This window comes from Aquarana catesbeiana, linkage group LG06 (assembly GCF_042186555.1).
Source record: "Aquarana catesbeiana isolate 2022-GZ linkage group LG06, ASM4218655v1, whole genome shotgun sequence".
Lineage (NCBI taxonomy): Eukaryota > Metazoa > Chordata > Amphibia > Anura > Ranidae > Aquarana > Aquarana catesbeiana.
This window is the reverse complement of record NC_133329.1, coordinates 65,087,947-65,108,682: the sequence shown is the minus strand read 5'-3', so window position 1 is coordinate 65,108,682 and position 20,736 is coordinate 65,087,947. Positions and strand designations below refer to the sequence as shown.

Below are 20,736 nucleotides of genomic sequence, written 5' to 3'. Positions count from 1 at the left end.
ATAATAATGACCCCAAACAAACCTCCAAGATGACCACTGCCTTGCTAAAGAAGCTGAGGGTAAAGGTGATGGACTGGCCAAGCATGTCTCCAGACCTAAACCCTATTGAGCATCTGTGGGGCATACTCAAACGGAAGGTGGAGGAGCGCAAGGTCTCTAACATCCACCCAGTGGCAAATTGTGAAGCTCTGGTGAAATCCATGCCCAAGAGGGTTAAGGCAGTGCTGAAAAATAATGGTGGCCACATGAAAATATTGACACTTTGGGCCCAATTTGGACATTTCACTTAGGAGTATACTCACATTTGTTGACAGTAGTTTAGACATTAATGGCTGTGTGTTGAGTTTTTTTGAGGGGACAGCAAATTTACACTGTTATACAAGCTGTACACTCACTACTTTACATTGTAGCAAAGTGTAATTTCGTCAGTGTTGTCACATGAAAAGATATAAAAAAAAATATTTACAAAAATGTGAGGGTTGTACTCACTTTTGTGAGATACCGTGCATTGAAGTTGATTTACTAAAGGAACCTAGACTGTGCACTTTGCAAAGTGCATTTGCATTCTGCGAGTGCCATTGCTTCAGAGCTTAGTAAATGTGGTGCAGCTTTACTTTGTAAAAAATACCCAATCACATCCAAGGAAAATAAAAAAAAAGCATTTTTGATTGCACATGATTGGATGATGAAAAACAGCAGAGCTTCTGCTCATTTACTAAGCCCTGGAGCAACTGCTATTGCAGAGTGCAACTGAACTTTGCAATGTGCAAAGTCAAGTTGCCTTTAGTAAATCAATCTCAGAGCCACAGGCTGTGTGCCTGCAGTCACCATTATGGGAAGCCCCTTCCACCAACTCATTGTGAGAAAGGGAGGGAGCTGCAGTCTGGGAAAGGTCCACCCATGTAGTCCAAAGGACAATGTGCTGCTCGGAACTGTATTGAACTGTGGGGTGTGTAGTCCCCTGAAAGCAGCGCCTGTTTTTTAGGAACTTTGTGGGACTACATGTCCAAGAGAATGATGCCAGAGAGATGAGGAAATGGACTGGAAAACATGGGTTCTAGGTCAGTTTTCAACATAGAGGATGAGAAGTGTGTTGTGTGAGACCATTTCTGAATCTGAGAAGCACTCGCATAACACCATGTTGCAGTCTACACTGCTGCAGATTTCCAAAAGCTACTCTTGCCAGAGGGACCACTGACCATGTGCACGGACCGTGTTCTGAAGCAGAGGGACCAAGTGAGCTGTGGGAAAAGACCTCAGTGCCCAAAACATCTGTAACAGTGATCAAAGCTAGTACAATTGCCTTCGGAAAACACAGGAGGCAACCGTATCATGCATCCAGTCTTCCAGACACCCATGAGAATTAGAACCATGACAAACGTTTAGTGGTGACCGATGAGAGGCTGCTGGCCATTATCTTTGCTACTCTTTTATTTAAAGAGACAGTATCATCCTTTGGGGACCCCCAGAGATTTGTTTGAAGTTTACTTTCTTTTCCATTGGAATTACAAAAACAGATATACCACTGGCCAGTAGATGAGGACAAGGAAGGACTGTGACTTTTAGTCTCTGAGAGTATAAAACCTGAATTTTGGGTTTCCTATAGGTCAAGGCCTAGGAAGTATGGACTTTGTCCCTTGAGCCAGGTTTCATGTACCCTGTGAAATTAAGTTTATTAATATCTCATTTGTGAATTGATTTTTTTCATTTTGTAACTGCTATTTGCTATTGTTTATGGTTAATGTTACTGGTTTTTAGTCTGCAAGACATGCCATTCAAGTAATCACTTTTATCTTCAGCCCTGGTGTGTCATAGAGTATTGGTATTGCTGAAGGGTTGTTATCACCAGGTATCAAAGAATCCTCCAGCGGCTTCCTCGGGGGTGGCTATTTATTATACAGCCCTTAAACAAGGTAAATTCAATAAGGGCCCAGGATACATTGATATACATTTTATACCTGAGCGTACATCAGTTTATAATTTTGTATTACCTTTTTTTCTACATTTTCGATGCCACAAAAAAATCCCGATCACAGCTCCAATTGTTATCAAGCCCAGGATAATGCAGACAACAGTGACCACGTTGGATGATGGTTCTATATATGTAAAATAGAACAATGATTAAATAAAAGAGAGTGTTCTCTTACACATACTTTATAGAGGAATTTACATAATAAAAAAAAAAAATTGGGATGAGAAGTGGATGATTATTCATACCTTCATAGATGAGCTGGAAGTCCCTCTGCAGAGGTTCTTGTAGAGAGTCATGTTGGACTCTACAAGAGAAGATCTGGTTCTGGTCATCAATGGTCGGTGTGATTGTCATGGTGCTGTCCACTTGGTATGTTCTATCTTTGTTCATTTGTGGTTTTCCCATGAACTGATTACTCAGGACCTTTTCATCCCTGTACCACGTTATCACAATATCTGGAGGGAGGAATCCTGTGGCCTTACAGGTCAGGGTGTTCTCTGTATTTCTCTGGACCTTCATACTAAGTATAGAGAGTAGAGGTCTGACTGCAGGAAACACAGATACAGTTTATAAAGAGGTATATATATATATATATATATATATATATATATATACTGTATATACTGTATATATACATAGATATACTGTAATAATATACATTTATTCAAACACTGTTCATAAACTCATTTACAATGGGCCCAATTATATGAAAGTGCTGGGTCCTAAAGTATATTTAAAGTCAAAACTTTTGTTTTTTTAGTTTTGGATACAGTGAAGAAGGGTTAGAACCTGTATAGGTAGTTATTGCTGGAAGTAGATGAAATTTGTGGGGCTCTGGAACTAGATAATAGCAGTGTGTATTTTCATTTAGGTTTTACGCAGTGGCTCATGTACACTAGCTGCTCTAAACTTGAGTTTAGGAGATTTTACTTTTTTTCCACAGCTATTAACCACTTCCAGACCAGCTGCCGCAGTTTTGCGGCGGCTGGTTGGCTCCGCTGCGCGAAATCAACTAACTATACGTTAGCTCGCAGGGTCCATATAGCAGGCGCATGGTCGCCACCGCACAGCGGGGGTGCTGGTGCTTGTGGCCGACGGTCGCAATGACCGCCGGCCACAAGCGTTCGTGACCAGGAGAGACAGAACAGTGATGAATGTGTGTAAGCACACACTTCCCTGTTCTGTTCTAACAGGAGTGACAAATTGTGTGTTTCTATTAGTTAGGAACCAGGATCCGTCACTTCCTCTAGTTAGTCCCCTCCCCCTTCAGTTAGAATCACCTCCCAGGGAACGCAGTTAACCCCTTCACCGCCCCCTAGTGTTAACCACTTCATTGCCAGTGACATTTTTACAGTAATCAATGCATTTTTAATTGCACTGATCGCTGTATTAATGCCAATGGTTCCAAAAATGTGCCAAAATTGTCCGATGTGTCCGCCATAATGTCACAGTCACGATAAGAATCGCAGATCTCCGCCATTACTAGTAACAAAAATAATAATAATAAAAATGTTATAAACCTATCCCCTATTTTGTAGACGCTAAATCTTTTGCACAAACCAATCAATAGACGCTTATTGCGGTTTTTTTTTAACAAAAATATGTAGAATACATATCGGCCTAAACTGAGGGAAAAAATATTTTTTTAATATATTTTTGGGGGATATTTATTACAGCAAAAAGTAAAAAATAATGTTTTTTTCCCAAATTGTTGCTCTTTTTTGTTTATAGCGCAAACAATAAAAACCGCAGAGGTGATCAAATACCATCAAAAGAAAGCTCTATTTGTGGGAAAAAAAGGACGCCAATTTTGTTTGGGTACAACGTCACACGACCGCGCAATTATCAGTTAAAGTGATGCAGTGCCGAATCGCAAAAAGTGCTCTGGTCAGAAAGGGGGTAAAATCTTCTGGGGCTGAAGTGGTTCTCAACTCCACTCCAAAAAAAGCCTATGGGGTTAATTTACGAAAGCCAAACATTCTGTGCACTTTGCAAAGTGCTGTTGCCCTCTGCAAGTGCAGTTGCTTCAGAGCTTAGTAAATGAGGTAAGATTTCACTTTGCAAATAATATCCAATCACGTGTAGGGAAAAGAAAAAAAAAAAAACAGCATTTTTTCTTGCACATGATTGGATGATGGAAGTCGGCTCATTTACTAAGCTCTGGAGCAACTGCACTTGCAGAGTGCATAGTCTTTTTGCCTTTAGTAAATCAACACCAATGTGTCCATGTGCACATGGGGCTTTCTTTACTAAAGGCAAATCCACTTTGCACTACAAGTGAACATGGAAGTGCAGTCACTGTAGATCTGAGGGGGACATGCAATGAAAATTAAAAAAACAGCATTTTTGCTTGTACATGATTGGATGATAGAAATCAGCAGAGCTTCCCCTCATTTCAGATCTTCCCCTCAGATCTACAGCGGCTGCACTTCCAAGTGCACTTGTAGTGCAAAGTGGATTTGCCTTTAGTAAATCAACCCCATAGGCTTTACAAAGGTTTAGAAGCTTCTGCGGTTAGGGGAGGTTCAACCTCCCTCTCCTGAAAAGGAACGTTTTGACCACCGACCTCAAATCAAGGAAAAATCACTGTAAAATTGCAGCTTGATTTTGCCGCATTTTCCCTAGTCTGTGTGTACACGAGCCCTTAGGCATGTAGGCAGGAGACTAAAGGTGAGTTGTTGTTAGACATGTGCAATTCGTTTCGGTCTTAATACAAATTCGGACAAATTTTGGGTTATTCAGAGATTCGGATGTATCCGAATCTCCGAATGAAATAGTGACGAATAGTAACGAATTTCGTTGAAATTCGTTAAAATGTTTTTTGTTTATTCATTTTCTAACAAATTCCAGCTTTTCAGAAAGATTAAAATGCAGATCGGTCGAAAAACGATCAACCGATCCAAATTTTGTGTAAAGGAATATCTGGTTGTTAAGCAACGGGTCTGGAAACCGGCCACCTTCGTCCTTCTCAACCATGACTTATCCACTGTCCACTGACACATGAATGTAAAGAAAATAATGCCAGCATTGACCGGCAATGGAATTTTTTTTTTTTAAAACAGCTCAGGCTTGCCATGGATTTTAAGGGGAACCCCAAGCCAAAATAAAAAAAAAAAAACGGTATGGGACCCCCCCCAAAACCCATACCAGTCCACTATCCGAGCATGCAGGCTGCAGGTCAGGAAAGTTTGGGGGGGACGAGCAAACACCCCCCCTCCTGAACCATACCAGGCCACATGCCCTCAACATGGGGGTAGTGCTTTGGGGTGGGGGGGCTCACCCTCTCGCCCCAAAGAACCTTGTCCCCATGTTGATGGGGACAAGGGCCTCATCCCCACAACCGTGGTCGGTGGTTGTAGGGGTCTGCGGTCAGGGGGCTTATCAGAATCTGGAAGCCTCCTTTAACCACTTCAGCCCCAGAAGGATTTGCCCCCTTAATGACCAGGCCATTACCCTCATGTGTGTTTCTAACTGTGGGGGGATGTGGACTGACTGGAGGAAGAGACATATCGCTGTTCCTAATTACTAGGTTAACAAGGGGCCCCCCAGATCCCGCCCCCCCCCGATATGAGTGAGTATACGGTTCATAGTACCCCTACCGATTCACCAAAAAAGGTGTCAAAAAGTAATAAACACAGAGACAGTTTTTGACAATTCCTTTATTAAAAAAAAAAAAACAGTGCCCCCGATTTAGATCCATCGTCAATCATGCGGCCCGCCGACATAGCATGCACCTCAGGTCTGGTATAGATTTTGGGGGGATCCCAAGCCGTTTTTTGTTTTTTTCATTTTGATCCAGTTTTATTAATATTTTTTCTATTGCTGGGCAATTTCTGGCATTCTTTTCATTACATTCATCTGCCAGTGGGGAAGCCCGCTGACAGATGATGACCCATCATTGTTAAGGATGCGGCGGCTGGCTTCCCAGCCCGCTGCTTAACAACTAGCTATTCTTATCACAGAATTTGAATTGGTTGATCGTCTTTCAACTGATCCAAATTCTTATCATTCTGAAAAGTTGGAATTCGTTAGAAAAGTAATAAACTAAACAAATTTTAACAAAAACAGGACGAAAATTAAGCAAAACAAAACCAAACTTAACAAATTCCGAAACCAAACTTAAACGAATTCCATAACAAAACAAAATTAGTAACATAACAAATTTATACAAATGAAACAAATTTCTCTACGGCTAGTTGTGTTCCTGTTTTAGGGAGTTCCTGGTCTGTGCCTGGGAAAATCCTGGCAAAACATAGCTGTTACTCTGTTGGAGAGATCACTCTTTTGGTGAAGAGGGTGGGGGCCCAGTTGGGGTTCCCAGTAGGGGCTGAAACCTGGAGCCCTCTATGGATTTACAAATGCCAGTAATGCAGTAATTGTTGCCTTTTGTGGATTACTGCCAAACCACGGACCTTAAAAGAGTTGTAGTCTCGTGGTTTTTCACCTTAATGAATTCAGGAGCGATTGTGCCATGCGCATCGGCTCCAGGGACGCTTGTGCGCCCGCTATAGCGCTTTAACCACTTAAAGCGGGGTTCCACTCAAATTTTTAACTTAATCTTACCCCCTTCAGTTAATTGCATAGATTTTCAAATGCCACACGAAATTTTTTTTTATCGCTGTAATTACCTTAATATTGTACTTTATTGTGGCACTTTCTGTCTCTCCTCCCATGGGAGTAGGCGTGTTTATTGCCTTTCCCTGGCGCCGCATTGTCTCCTGGGAACTTAGTGTCGGGCTTCTCAAGATTCAGTGCGGGAACAATGTTTTTACAAGTTAAAAACAGTTTTTTTTGCTAGAAAATTACTTAGAACCCCCAAACATTTTACATTTTTTTTCCTAACACCCTAGAGAATAAAATGGCAGTCGTTGCAATACTTTCTGTCATACCGTATTTGCGCAGTGGTCTTACAAGCGCACTTTTTTTGGAAAAAATACACTTTTTTGAATTAAAAAATAATACAACAGTAAAGTTAGCCCAATTTTTTTTTATATTGTGAAAGATAATGTTACGCAGAGTAAATTGATACCCAATATGTCACGCTTCAAAATTGCGCCCGCTCGTGGAATGGCGACAAACTTTTACCCTTAAAAACCTCCTTAGACGGTGTTTAAAAAATTCTGTTCTGCAAGTTGCATGTTTTAAGTTACAGAGGAGGTCTAGGGCTAGAATTATTGCTCTCGCTCTACCGATCACGGCGATACCTCACATGTGTGGTTTGAACACCGTTTTCATATGCGGGCGCTATCGCATATGAGTTCGCTTCTGCATGCAAGCTCAACGGGACGGGGCGCATTAAAAAAAAATAAAAAATTATTATTTATTTTACCTTTTATTTTTTATTTTTACACTGTTTAAAAAATAAAAATAAAAAAATTGTCACTTTTATTCCTATTACAAGGAATGTAAACATTCCTTGTAATAGAAAAAAGCATGACAGGACCTCTTAAATATGAGATCTGGGGTCAAAAAGGCCTCAGATCTTATATTTTGACTAAAATGCAATAAAAAAAATATAAAAAAAAAAACTGTCATTTAAAAAAATTATTTTAAAAAATGGCCCTTTAGGAGCTGTGGGCGGAAGTGACGTTTTGACGTCACTTCCGCCCACCAATTGTATGGAGACAGGTGGGGGCCATTTCCCCCTCACTCGTCTCCATACCCAGCTAGCAACAGGATGCGATTGCCTCCGCTGCTGCAAACGGCTCCGGTAAGCGGCGGAGGGCACCAGATCGCGGTGGGAGGGCCCCTCTCCCGCTGCCGATAAAAGTGATCTCGCGGTGAATCCGCCGCAGAGGCCACTGTTATCTTGTAGCGGATTGCCGGCTGAAGAAGGGGATACCGGGGTTATGGCAGCTAGCTGCTGCCATAACGATGATATCCTCCTTCAAACAGCCGACGTAAAATTGCGGCAGGTGGTCCGTAAGTGGTTAAAGAGCCAATGTACAATGACGGCGATTCGCGCAGCCATGCCAGCCTGCCGCAGTACAACTGTGGTGGCTGGTCAGCAAGCAGTTAAAAAAAAAAACTTTTACAATCACTTTAACCACTTCCCATGCCAGCCATTGTAATATGACGCCCGCTCTGCCATCCTGGGCGGGTGTCATATGACGTCCTCGGCTTCCCGGCTTTGTAGGGGGCGCGTGTGATGTCCGCCGGGCACCTGCAATCCTCGTCACAGAGCGGGAACGTGGATCTGTGTGTGCAAACACACAGATACACATCCTGTCAGGGGAGAGGAGACGGATTGTAGTTCCTAGTACATAGTGTCAGGAAGGTAACTTAGAGATAGATTAGCACAGAGCTTGTCTATTCAGACTGCAGCTCTGAAAGTTTCTTCGTTCCTCTGCCTATGTGGAGTGCGGGTGTGTCCCTTTCCTCCAATCAGCTCACACACGGTGTTAGCTCAGACTCCCCTCCCACTGCTGGAAGAGGAAAAAAGATATGTAATGCGATGTGCACTTTCTAAAGAGTATATAAAGCTGAAGACAGCAGATATACATGTAAAACTTATGTAGAGAGATTTGTTTCATCTCTGTGTATCATCTGAGGCTGTTCACTTCACAGGGTATAGGAGAGGGTTTACATCCACTTTACCATTTGCCGACCAGCTGCCACAATTATACTGCGGCAGGTCGGCTCTATTGCGCGAATCGCTGTACCGGTACGGCGCGTCGTGTAATAGATACAACAGCCACGGCGCCAAAACCGATGCGCATGGCCGGTGGCCGCGATGTCCTCCAGCCACCCGCGATCACTCCACAGAGAGGCAGAACGAGGGATCTGCCAATGTAAACAAAGCAGATCCCCGTTCTGTCAGGGGAGTACAGTATGATCATCTGTTCCTAGTGATCAGGAACAGCGATCTCTCTGTACTCCCAGTCAGCCCCCCCCCCACAGTTAAAAACACCTCACTAGGACACACTTAACACTTTGTTTGCCCCCTAGTGTTAACCCCATCCCTGCCAGTGACATTTATACAGTAATCAGTGCATTTTTATAGCATTGATCGCTGTATAAATGTCACCAGTCCCAAAAAATGTGTCAAAAGTGCCCGATCTGTCTTCCGCAATGTCACAGTCCTGCTAAAAATAGCTGATCACTGCCATTACTAGTTAAAAAAAATGCCATAAATTTATCCCGTAGTTTGTAGACGCTATAACTTTTGCAATTTTTTTTTTACCAAAAATATGTAGAAGAATACATATTGGCCTAAACTGATGTAGAAATTTGTTTTTTTTACATTTTTGGGGGGATATTTATTAAAGCAAAAAGTAAAAAAAAAAATATATATATATATATTTTTAATTCTGTCTCTTTTTGTTTATAGCGCAAAAAATAAAAACCGCAGAGGTGATCAAATATCACCAAAAAAAAAGCTCTATTTGTGGGAAAAAAAGGACATCAATTTGGCTTGGGTACAGCGTCGCACGCCCGCGCACTTTTCAGTTAAAATGACGCAGTGCCACATCGCAAAAAATGGCCTGGTCATTAAGGGGGTAAATCCTTCCCGGGGCTGAAGTGGTTAAATTACATACATTTTTTTTATGATACAACATTTTAAATCAAGTTGCATCTCTATGAAAGTTAAGTGAAATTTCCCCAATGGGTTACAGACTGCAAAAGTAAATAAATACAAAAATAAACTGTCAGGGGTTGTAATACTCCCCTCTGACATATAGAAGTCTAGCAAGGATTGTATGACTGCTCATGCGGATCATGTTCCCTGCATTGCTCCACCACAGCAGCCAATACACATGGTTTACTCATGATTGAAAGTGGTAGTAAACTCTGTTTTACCACTTGTACCTATAGGTAAGCCTATAACAAGGCTTAGCTGTAGGTACTGTGAATATCTCCTAAACTTCCATGGTTTAGGAGATATTCAAAGTGCATGCAGCCGGTGACATCACCGGCGCATGCGTTCTAAAGATCGGACATACAGTGCCAGTCCTTCAGAACCCGTGACGTAAATGGCGGCTCCCGTGCGCGGGAGTGATGTCATTTTGCCCCCGGCCACTCGTGTAGCCGGAGGATGCGAACCCTGAAGAAAGACTGGGGGAAGATGTCAGCCCTTGCAGCAGTGACAGCATGGTGCTGAAGTGCTTCGTTCTAAGGTAAGTCTCTCATGATGTGCTAGCATGCGATGCACACTAGCACATTATGATATTGCCTTGCAGGGGGATTTTTTTTTTTTTTCATCGACTTCGGTTTACTATCAATATAATGGAACCTCTATATATGTGAAAAAAAAAGAAAACTTAACATGCCTTTGTCTTTATTCATTCCCTTATTTACCGGAAAATCAAGTTTTTCAACAAAAGTGACAGAGGATGGGACAAACTGATACACAATCAGGGGTGTGGAATAAGTTGTAGGAACAAGTTTAGCTTCATTTTTTCAACATTTATGCCGAGTACAGGAGACCGGACTTTCCGGCAGAAAAGGTCTGACGGAACCATTCCGTCGGAGATTCCGATCACGTGTGGGCTTCATCGGCCTTTTTGTTTTTCGAAAATTCCGACCGACCTAGAAATAGAACAAGTTTTAAATCTTTAAGACGGACTCAATTCCTATCGGGAAAACCGCTCGTCTGTATGCTAGTCCGATGGACCAAGAACGACGCAAGGGCAGCTATTGGCTACTGGATATTGAACTTCCTTTTTCTAGTCCCTTCGTATGTCATCACGTTCTAAACGCTCGGACTTTGTTGTGATTGTGTGTAGGCAAGTCCGTTTCAGCGGAACTCCGTCGGAAAGACCGCCAGACTTCGGTCCGACGGAAAGACTGGTCGTGTGTACGCGGCATTCGATTAAATGGGGATGCAAGTTTTCAAATGTTTTTCTTTACTAAAAGGAATGATAAAAATGAGTGAACACACTGTTTTATGGAAAGAAAAACATGTCCAGTTACAGATTAGATCTACTTTAATCTTTTTGGTAGTTTTACAGTACGTATCCATAGCTCCCAACTGTCCCTGATTTCGAGGGAATGTCATTCTGTCCCTCTTTCCCCCCTCATTTGTCCCTTATTTTGGTCTGATCTTTATAATTGTATATAAAATTCACTTTTTATCTTTCAAAAAGTGTCTCCCAGAGCTAAAATTTCTAAATTGCTGCATTTATCAATTTTAAAAGCCAAAGGAATAGCAGTGTTAAAAAAAGCCCCTGTGGATTTAATTAACCTTTTTTTTGGTTCATTCTCCTTTAAGGGGGTGCGATAGAGGGGCTTGTCCTATGCCTACATACCGTTTGCTAGTAGGTGTCCCTCATTCCCATCTAAAAATGTTGGGAGGTATAAGTATTACACTGATTTCTCCAAAAACTAACCATGAAAGCATAGGCGTGCGCACAGGGTGTGCCGGGTTTACCCGGCACACCCTAATCACCCCATACACGTTAGTGTTATCGCTCTGTGTAGCAGCAGAAACAGGGGAAAGATCTCCCTCTTACCGGCTCTGCCGTAAGAGAAGTGTTTATGCTCTTCTCTTTCACTGTTCCGGCAGGGAGATTAACGTGACGGGGTCATATATATGTAGCCACCCACACACGCATGTGTGTTTGAGCTTAAGGGTGCACACCCTAATGCAATAGGCTGCGCACACCTATGCATGAAAGCAATAGTTAACGTGATATTTACAATTTTTATGCAGTTGGCGCCCTTACCTAGCACTTCAAATGAAATCTCCTTCTCCTTCCTTTCAGGGCTGTAGATAACAGTACACTTATAGATGCCCCCATCAGAGATGGTCACGTTGGATATGTGTAGTGAGACAAATCCGTCCCGCAGAGATTCCACATTGAGGAACATCCTGGAATCTTGGATGAAGAAGCCTTTGTTGTCATACCTGAAGATGATTTTTCCCTGGAAATTCCACAATATGGCCAGGAAGTTAAGATCCAGCGGCTGTTTATTCACCGAGAAGGTGCATTTGAGGTCGGCATCACCGGTGACCAAGGCCCTTTGTGGGGAAGGAGCAAAGACATCCAAAGCTGCATCTATTGAGATACATGAATTGCCAAGAATAAGAAAAAATAATACTCAAGAAACGCATCAGGGCTCAAGTAAATTGAGTCCCTGGGAAAGGAGATATAAAATATAATGTACAAAAATTATATTTTATGTAAAGCCAGAACCTTTTGTTCTAGTTTTGGATAGAATGTGGAAGGGTTAAAACTCCATGTCAGATTGTTATTGCTGTCTTTGTCCCTGTTGAAGAGATTCACCACACTAGTGATCCTGATGAGCATTGTCTCTGGTATGGAAAGTGATGGAAAATGCAATTTTTTTGATGTACTGGAATAGGAAGTGCATTGGACTCTTCCAATGGGGACACCTGTTCTGGTAAAAACTGTAATATTCCCTAATTTGGAGAGCTATACCCTTACATCCTGCTTTGTCTATGGGACAAGAAGTCAAGGAAAATCTCCATGATGGGACACAGCAAAAATAAATCTTTTCTGGGTTTAGGCTTTAGATACACTTTAATGCAGTAATGTTTCCTGATTAATACCCCATGTCTCGAATCCTCAGTGTTTTGCTAATGTTCCAAGGTTATGTAATCATTCTCCTTAATGGAGAAATCAGTTTTAGTTTAACTAGTTATTTTTGGTTTTTCTTTAATATTTTAACTATGGTTTCTTCAACATAGCTCCCAACTGTTCCTGATTTCGAGGGACTGTCCCTCATTTTGAACAATGTCCCTCTGTCCCTCTTTCCTCCTCATTTGTCCCTCATTTTGGTCTGATCTACATAGTCGTATATAAAATGCACTATTTACCTATCAAAAAGTATTTCCCAGTGCTAAACATTTCATCCAATTTCTAAATTGCTGCATTTGTACATTCCAAAAGCCAATATAAAGGAATCGTAGTGGTAAAAAAAAGCACTTGTGGGTTTAAACAATTTTTTTTTATATAATTCTACTTTAAGGGGGGCATGGCATGAGGTCATAGCTCCCAACTGTCCCCGATTTGGAGGGACTGTCCCTGATTTGGAGCAATGTCGCTCTGTCCCTCTTTCCCCCTCTTCTGTCCCTCATTTTGATCTGATCTATATAGATGTATATAAAATGCACTTTTTTATCTTTCAAAAGTGTTTTCCAATGCTAAACCTTTCATCTGATTTCTAAATAGCTGCATTTGCAAATTCCAAAAGCCAATATAAAGGAGTAGTAGTGTTAAAAAAGCACTTGTGGGTTTAACTAATCTTGTTTTTTTTCTACAATTCTCCTTTAAGGGGGCATGGCAAGGGGTGTGTCCTATGCCTGCCTACTTTTGCTGGTAGGTGTCCCTCATTCCCATCTCAAAAAGTTGGGAGGCATTCATGCGGTATGTCCTACGCCTACATGCTTTTGCTAATAGGCGTCCCTCATTCCCATCTCAGAAAGTTGGGAGGTATGTCTTCAATTAACTCAACATTTCCTTTTAATACCACTGCAAAACAGTGCATCCGAACTAGCGCAAACTCTGTAAAACTTGGGAGTCTTACCTAGACACCACGATATGGTGGGGATGGCCTGTAATGTTACTTTTGACGCTGAATCCTGCATGGGAACTCCCCCTTGCACCGCAATGCATGCAGTCAGTTGTAGGGTGCTGTACAGGTCCAGGGCCGTGGTTAATCTTTATGGAGCTTAGTCCATGAAGACCCCCCTCTGGGGGTATGCCCACTGTGATGGGTAAAGCCTGGACTTTATATGCAGTCCTGTATAGTGGACAGGTAAGACAGGGTCACCCATATGCTTCTGACCTTTTTCTTTTAATTACTGGAGCAATATTTGAATTGTATTTACTATGGTGTAAATTTGGAGTAATAAACTCAACCACTCAGAGCGTAGTTTCAAGTGGATGACCACACCATTTGTCACATATTTTACCGCTACTTCCTCCTAGAGCCCTTATAAGGTGCTCAGATATTTTCTACCTGGGTGTCTTCCCTCTAGACACACCTACCCTATTATATACACCTTACTATGTGATTACCCCACATGGGAATACCCTGACACGTAGCTATAGCAAAGACCAGGCGAAAGGGAGCATTGCAAAAATGCAGGTGAACATTAATTTTGTCAAATGCCCGCACAACGCTCAATCTCAGTGATGATGTGCTGCTTGCTCTAACGTCTGCCTCTGCATCTAAATCTAATCCCCCATTGCAGCAACTTGTACTTCCTTGGGATCTCAACATGGTTCTCTCTGCTCTGCAGAAACCACCATTTGAACCCATCAGGGATTTTCCCTTAGATGACCTCTCCTGCAAAGTGGCCTTTTTGGTTGCTATCACCTTAGTCAGCTGTGTCTCTGAGTTGGCAGCCCTCTTTAGATATATATTAGAAGATACAAAGTAGCCATTACTCCTATTATGTGACTGATGAATGAGTCAAAATAGCTACAAAATAACTAATTGGCTAGAATATAGTATAGGCCAGGAATTTTGAATTAAAATTCATGGAGGTCCAGTCAGTAAAATGTTCTTCCTGCAACGGTCCGAATTTCATGTTTGTGTTATAACACATCACTGCCCCCCTTTATATCAGTGTTTTCTGCCTACTCTTCACATCATAGCCCCCTTTACATTATAGCCCCCTCTTTCCATCAGTGTCCTCAGTCCTTGCTTGACATCACAACCCCCTTTACATCACAGTCTCCCCTTTACATCAGTGTCCTCAGCCCCCCCCCCAACACCCCGTTACATCACTTTCCCACCTGTACATCAGTGTCCTCAGCCCCCCACATCATAGCCTGCCCCTTAACATCAATGTTCTCAGTTCCCACTTTACATCATAGCCCCCTGTTTACATCAGTGTCCTCAGCCCCCCTCCCACATCACAGCTCCCCCCTTTACATCAGCGTCCGCAGTCTCCCTTCACACCACAGTCCCACCCCTTTTTACATCACAGTCTCCCCTTTACAGTAGTCTCACAGTGTCCTCAGTTTAAATTCACATCACAGTCCCACTTTACATTGCAGTCTCCTTCACATCACAGCCCCCCTTGCAATCATAGCTCCCCATCACAATCTCCCTTGCAGTCACAGTCACCCCCCATCCCCACACTCCCTTACATCACAGTCCCCCTTGCAATCACAGTTCCCTCCTTTAAATCACAGTCCCCTCTGCAATTGAACCACACCCTTCTTACATCTCAGTCCCCCTGCAACCACATTCACTTTGTAATCCTCGTGCCCCCTTACATTACAGTCCCCCTCCCCCCCTTAAATCACAGTCCCCCTTGCAATTTACAGCACCCCCCTATTACATCATAGTTCTTCCTGCAATTACATTCCCCTTGCAGTCTCAGTCCCCCTTGCAATCATAACCCCCTTTCCTCAGTTACATTACAGTTCCCCTTTCGATCACAGCCTTCCCTGCACATAATACTGTACCTTAACACAGAAGGCCGGCAGCACTTATCAGCCTGGGTGTCCTTTCCTGGGTTTCCCACCTGGCTAACACTCTCATCCCCACCGCAGGGCGGGAGGTGAGGCAGGTCTGGGTGGGTGGGAGCTGCCCAACTTATTATGTTCACAAGTTGGTGATTACCCACTTGTTCATTTTAAAAGACTGCCATTTTCTGTTCAGATCCGCAACATTTCCCGCCACCAGCAGTGGGGATGACAGTGGCTGCCAGGTGGGAGACCCTGGAGAGCAGTGGCAGCCTGTGCAATAGGGGTGCCGCCCCCCTAATCCATGGGGCCAGTCCCTTGTCTACATGCAGGGCTTTGGATGCATGGATTTGCCCATCCTGCAAAAAAGGATGGGCTCGTGGCACAGAGCACTGTGCCCTGAGCCTACCCAGTTGTGTGACAATAGCGAATTTATATTCGCTAATGTCTTCCTGATTCTCCTCCTGGCCAATCAGGAAGTGGGTCTTAAGACCCGATTGGCCGAGAGGAGAAGCAATTGGCTGCCGAGGGAAGCAGGAGGGAAGCCGCCGTGAAGCTGCCACCATGGAAGAGGAGGAGACGCAGGAAGCAGCCGAAGCTGCTAGATGGGGTAAGTGCAGGACTGGTGGGGGGGGACAGACAGGCAAGCGATGGGGGGGTGGGGGGTGTTTGACCGAGCAACAGTCCAACTGGGGGGTGGCAACGGATATCTTGTTTGCTGTCCCCCCAAAATATACAGCACCAGCTGCCACTGCTGGAGAGGACACCCAGGCTGATAAGATATTCACTGTTTCTGTAGCTGGAGACATCACTCTGAAGGGGCGGCATACTCATGTCTCGTGGTCGTGACTCCCATGCACATGCGCAGGAGTGATGTCATCGTGGCTCGGCCATTCAACCGGCCGGAGCCCGTGAACCCTGGAGGAAGCTTGGCTGAAGATGGAAGCTTTTGTTAGCGTTGACAGCGTGCCACTGGAAGGCTTTGTTTTAAGGTGAGTCTTTCATAATGAACAGCTCATTCCCCTCATCAATGATAAAAGGTTAAAACTCACATGTCTGGTGTAGAGAGAGAAGAAGCAATATTTCCAGAATAATCATCTCCATAGTCCTGAGTCTTCATGGAATAAATGCCCTTTACTCCGATGTTCAACAGTTTTACTTTCAGAAACCTCTTTTCAGTGCGGGGAAAGAAATTTTGCTCACACATAACTAACAGTAAAAAAAAGAACTTGATTGACTGGTAAACAGAATTTTCTTGTAAGATGTTTTTTTTTAAATTCCAGAATGTAGCTCACTGTTTTCATTTATACTGCTCTCTAGTAGGATTAAACACCGCCTTTAACCACTTCAGCCCCGGAAGGTTTCACCCCCTTCATGACCAGGCCATTTTTTGCAATACGGCACTGCGTTATTTTAACTGACAATTGCGCGGTCGTGCAACGTTGTACCCAAATAAAATCGATGTCCTTTTTTTTCCCACAAAAAAAGCTTCCTTTTGGTGGTATTTGATCACCTCTGTGTTTTTTTTTATTTGCACTATATACAAAAAAAGAGCGACAATTTTGAAAAAAAAAAAAAAAAAAAAAAAAAAAAATATTTTTTACTTTCTGCTATAAAACATTCCCAATAAAAAAAATGTAAAAAATCAAATTTATTCATCAGTTTAGGCCAATATATATTCTGCTACTTATTTTTGGTAAAAAAAAAAAAATCCCAATAAGCGTATATTGATTGGTTTGCGCAAAAGTTAAAGCATCTACAAACGATGGGATATTTTTATGGAATTTTTATTTATTTATTTATTTTTACTAGCAACGGTGGCGATCAGCAATTTTAAGCAGGACTGTGATATTGCAGCGGACAAATCAGAAAAAAGTGTCAAAAGTGTCAGTCAGGTGGACTGACACTTTTGACACTTTTTTGGGGACCAGTGCTAAAAATATGCTGATTTAAAGGCAATTTTTTTTTTTTTAAAGAAACATGTTATACTTACCTGCTCTGTGTAATGGTTTTGCACAGAGAAGCCCTGATCCTCCACTTCTCGTGTCCCTCGCCAGTGCTTCCGGTCCCTCCCTCCTTCTGAGCTAAGAAGCTTGCTATGGAGGCACCAGGGAAGGCTCACTCCTGAGCCGCTGCTCTGTGTGTCCATTCACACAGGGAGCGCAGCTCAGCTCCACCCCCACTATATCCTCATTAGCTTAGCAGCTGTGATTGACAGAAGTAGGATACAATGGCTCCCACTGCTGTCTCAGCCAATGTAAGAGCCTGGGAGAGCTGCCACTCTCGTGCACATCCCTGGATCGAGATGGGGCTGAGGTAAGTATTTGGGGGTCTGCTGCACACAGAATGTTTTTTACCGGCCTGCTGCTTAAGAACCAGCTATTTCTTCACACAGAATTTGGATCGTTCGGTCGTTTTTTGACCGATCGTTTTTCGGCCAATCCGAATTCTTTTGGAAAAGTTGGAATACAACCAATACAGTACATCCAAATCTCAGAATAACCAAAAATTTGTCCGAATTTGTATTCGGAACAAAATGAATTGCACATGTCTAACTTTGAGGCTTATATGCGGGAGGTCTCATAACCGAAGCTGAATCCTTAGGACTCGCTAGACTGTGGCTCCGGGCGACCGATTTTGCTTTTGCTTTTCTGGTTTCTCCATATTTCTTTTAGTTTCTTTTCAATGTTGTCTAGGCTCCAGAACTCAATTCCTTGCTGAGCTTTTTCCTGTCTTCTCCTTATCAGGGGCTGCCGGCCTTGTCTTTTATCCTTCTTTCCCCCTCCCAACCCCCCCATCTTTTTGTCAACCCTTCTTCTCCCCTTGCTTTCCTTTTTGTAATTTTGAAACTCACTATCTGCAGCTCTATCTACCTTCAGATTTCCATGCATGCATGTGTATGTTGGAGGCACTAATCATTGCCCCCAATACATAGTTGCCAACATTGTAAAAAAAGTTTTTAGGGACACTTTTTTAGCTGTAGGAGGAGTCTTATTATAATTAGGGGGCGGGGCATGTGTTTGTAGGCGTGACATAGCAAAAAAAAATGAGCGTGGTTTATGTTAAATAGTGGACATGGCTTATATGGGAGTGGTTCAAATGGGGGTGTGGTTAGAGTCTGAGATGAATGAGAGATGGAGAAAGAAAGGGGAAAAGAGGGAGGGAGGGAGGGAGAGAGAGAAAGAAGGAGAGAAAGAAAGAGGGATGGAGGGACAACAGGCCCAGATCCTACACCACAATAGAAATGTGTATTCCAGAGTTTAACAAATCAGCAGATAAAGATACTCCAAACACCTGGTGTTAGCGCTTGAATCATCCTGGCACCATGGTTGTTGTGTCAGGATGATTGAAGTGCATTATTACTATTATTACATTGTAATATGGAATGAAATCATTCAACTCACCATAATCCAGAATCAGTGGGACCCCTGAGCGTGTCACCTGCATGTCGCCTGCCACCAGATGCCATCAGGTGCCCCCAGCAGAGTCTGTCTTTGCATCAGGTGCACCCAGCAGTGTCTGTCTTTGCATCAGGTGCACCCAGCAGAATCCATCCTTACATCAGGTGCCCCCAACAGACTTCGTCCTTACATCAGGTGCCCCAGAAGCAGAGGCCCTCCTTACATCAGGTGCCCCAGAAGCAGAGGCCCTCCTTACAGATCTGTGTCCCTGGCAGCAGAGCCCCTCCTTACATCTGGTGTCCCCAGCAGTGGAGCCCTCCTTTACATCTGGTGTCCCCAGCAGCGGAGCCCTCCTTTACATCTGGTGTCCCCTGCAGAGTCTGTCTTTGCATCAGGTGCCCCCAGCAGAGTCTGTCTTTGCATCAGGTGCCCCCAGCAGTGTCTGTCTTTGCATCATGTGCCCCCAGCAGAGTCCGTCCTTACATCAGGTGCCCCCAACAGAGTCCGTCCTTACATCAGGTGCCCCAGAAGCAGAGGCCCTCCTTACATCAGGTGCCCCAGAAGCAGAGGCCCTCCTTACAGATCTGTGTCCCTGGCAGCAGAGCCCCTCCTTACATCTGGTGTTCCCAGCAGTGGATCCCTCCTTTACATCTGGTGTCCCCCCAGTAGCAGAGCCCTCCTTTACATCTGGTGTCCCCCAGCAGCGGAGCCCTCCTTTACATCTGGTGTCCCCCAGCAGCAGAGCCCTCCTTTACATCTGGTGTCCCCCCAGCAGCGGAGCCCTCCTTCACATCTAGTCTCCCCCAGCAGCGGAGCCCTCCTTCACATCTAGTGTCCCCCAGCAGTGGAGCCCTCCTTTACATCTGGTGTCCCCAAAGCAGCGGAGCCCTCCTTTACATCTGGTGTCCCCCAGTAGCGGAACCCTCCTGTACAACTGGTGTCCCCCAGCAGCGGAGCCCTCCTTTACATCTGGTGTCCCCCCAGCAGCGGAGCCCTCCTTCACATCTAGTCTCCCCCAGCAGCGGAGCCCTCCTTCACATCTAGTGTCCCCCAGCAGCGGAGCCCTCCTTTACATCTGGTGTCCCCCAGCAGCGGAGCCCTCCTTTACATCTGGTGTCCCCCAGCAGTGGAGCCCTCCTTTACATCTAGTGTCCCCAGCAGCGGAACCCTCCTTTACATCTGGTGTCCCCCAGCAGCGGAGTTGTGGAGAGAGACAAAAGGGGGCTGGCATTACATTATTTTGTATGGCCACTACTGTTAACTCACTACTAAAACAACCCAGAGACCCTAAATTACAGCAGTTCTCTACTTACATTGCAGCCCTTCTTGGCTTCAGATAACACCATTTTGAGTAGGGGTTTGTGGAGAAAGAGAAGAGGGGCTGGCATCAAATCATTTTGCATTGTCTTGCTGGAACCTAAAGCCTCTCAGGAATAGATGTGGCCTCTACTGCTTGTCCATAAACAACCAAGCAGAATGAAGCTACGAGGAGTCCCTACATTGCAGCAGTTATTTGCTTACATTACAGTCCTTCCTGGCCTCAGATAACACCATTTTGAATAGAAGTTTGTGGAGGGGGGTGGGAAGAAGAGCTGGCATTAAATCACTTTGTGTGTTTGACATGCCTGTTACACATGACATGTTGCAAGATTATGGTTTGCCACTCTGTTCCCAGTGATACCTCAGAGTCAGCACTTATAACATTTATTGTCAGTGCTGAATTCCCATTTAGGACACCAGCATGTTATCTAAAGGTGTACTGAATGCTGAGCTCTGCATAATCCTGCAGTCTGTCATGTGTCACTGTGCATGAAGGGAAAGCCTGCAGTTCTGCACACACAAGGGAAAATTCAAACTCTGCAAGAAGTGGATTATCCAACACATCCACATGTGACAGAAATCAGAGGAGCCACAATTAGGGCTGGGAGATTTTCCAAAAAAAAAAAAATCTGCGATGATTTAAATAGATTTTTTTCCC

At 43.8% G+C, this 20,736-nt stretch overlaps 1 gene segment (V, D, J or C); it reads right to left on the bottom strand.

The window, feature by feature from the left end:
* LOC141148570 (Ig mu chain C region-like) overlaps positions 1 to 20,275 on the bottom strand; it is a 48,199-nt gene extending 27,924 nt beyond the window's left edge. The window contains 4 exon segments of the C gene segment in view: positions 1,992 to 2,096; positions 2,218 to 2,517; positions 11,638 to 11,970; positions 20,072 to 20,275. Of these exon segments, the coding sequence occupies positions 1,992 to 2,096; positions 2,218 to 2,517; positions 11,638 to 11,782 (550 nt within the window).
* Between the last annotated feature and the right edge of the window lie 461 nt (positions 20,276 to 20,736).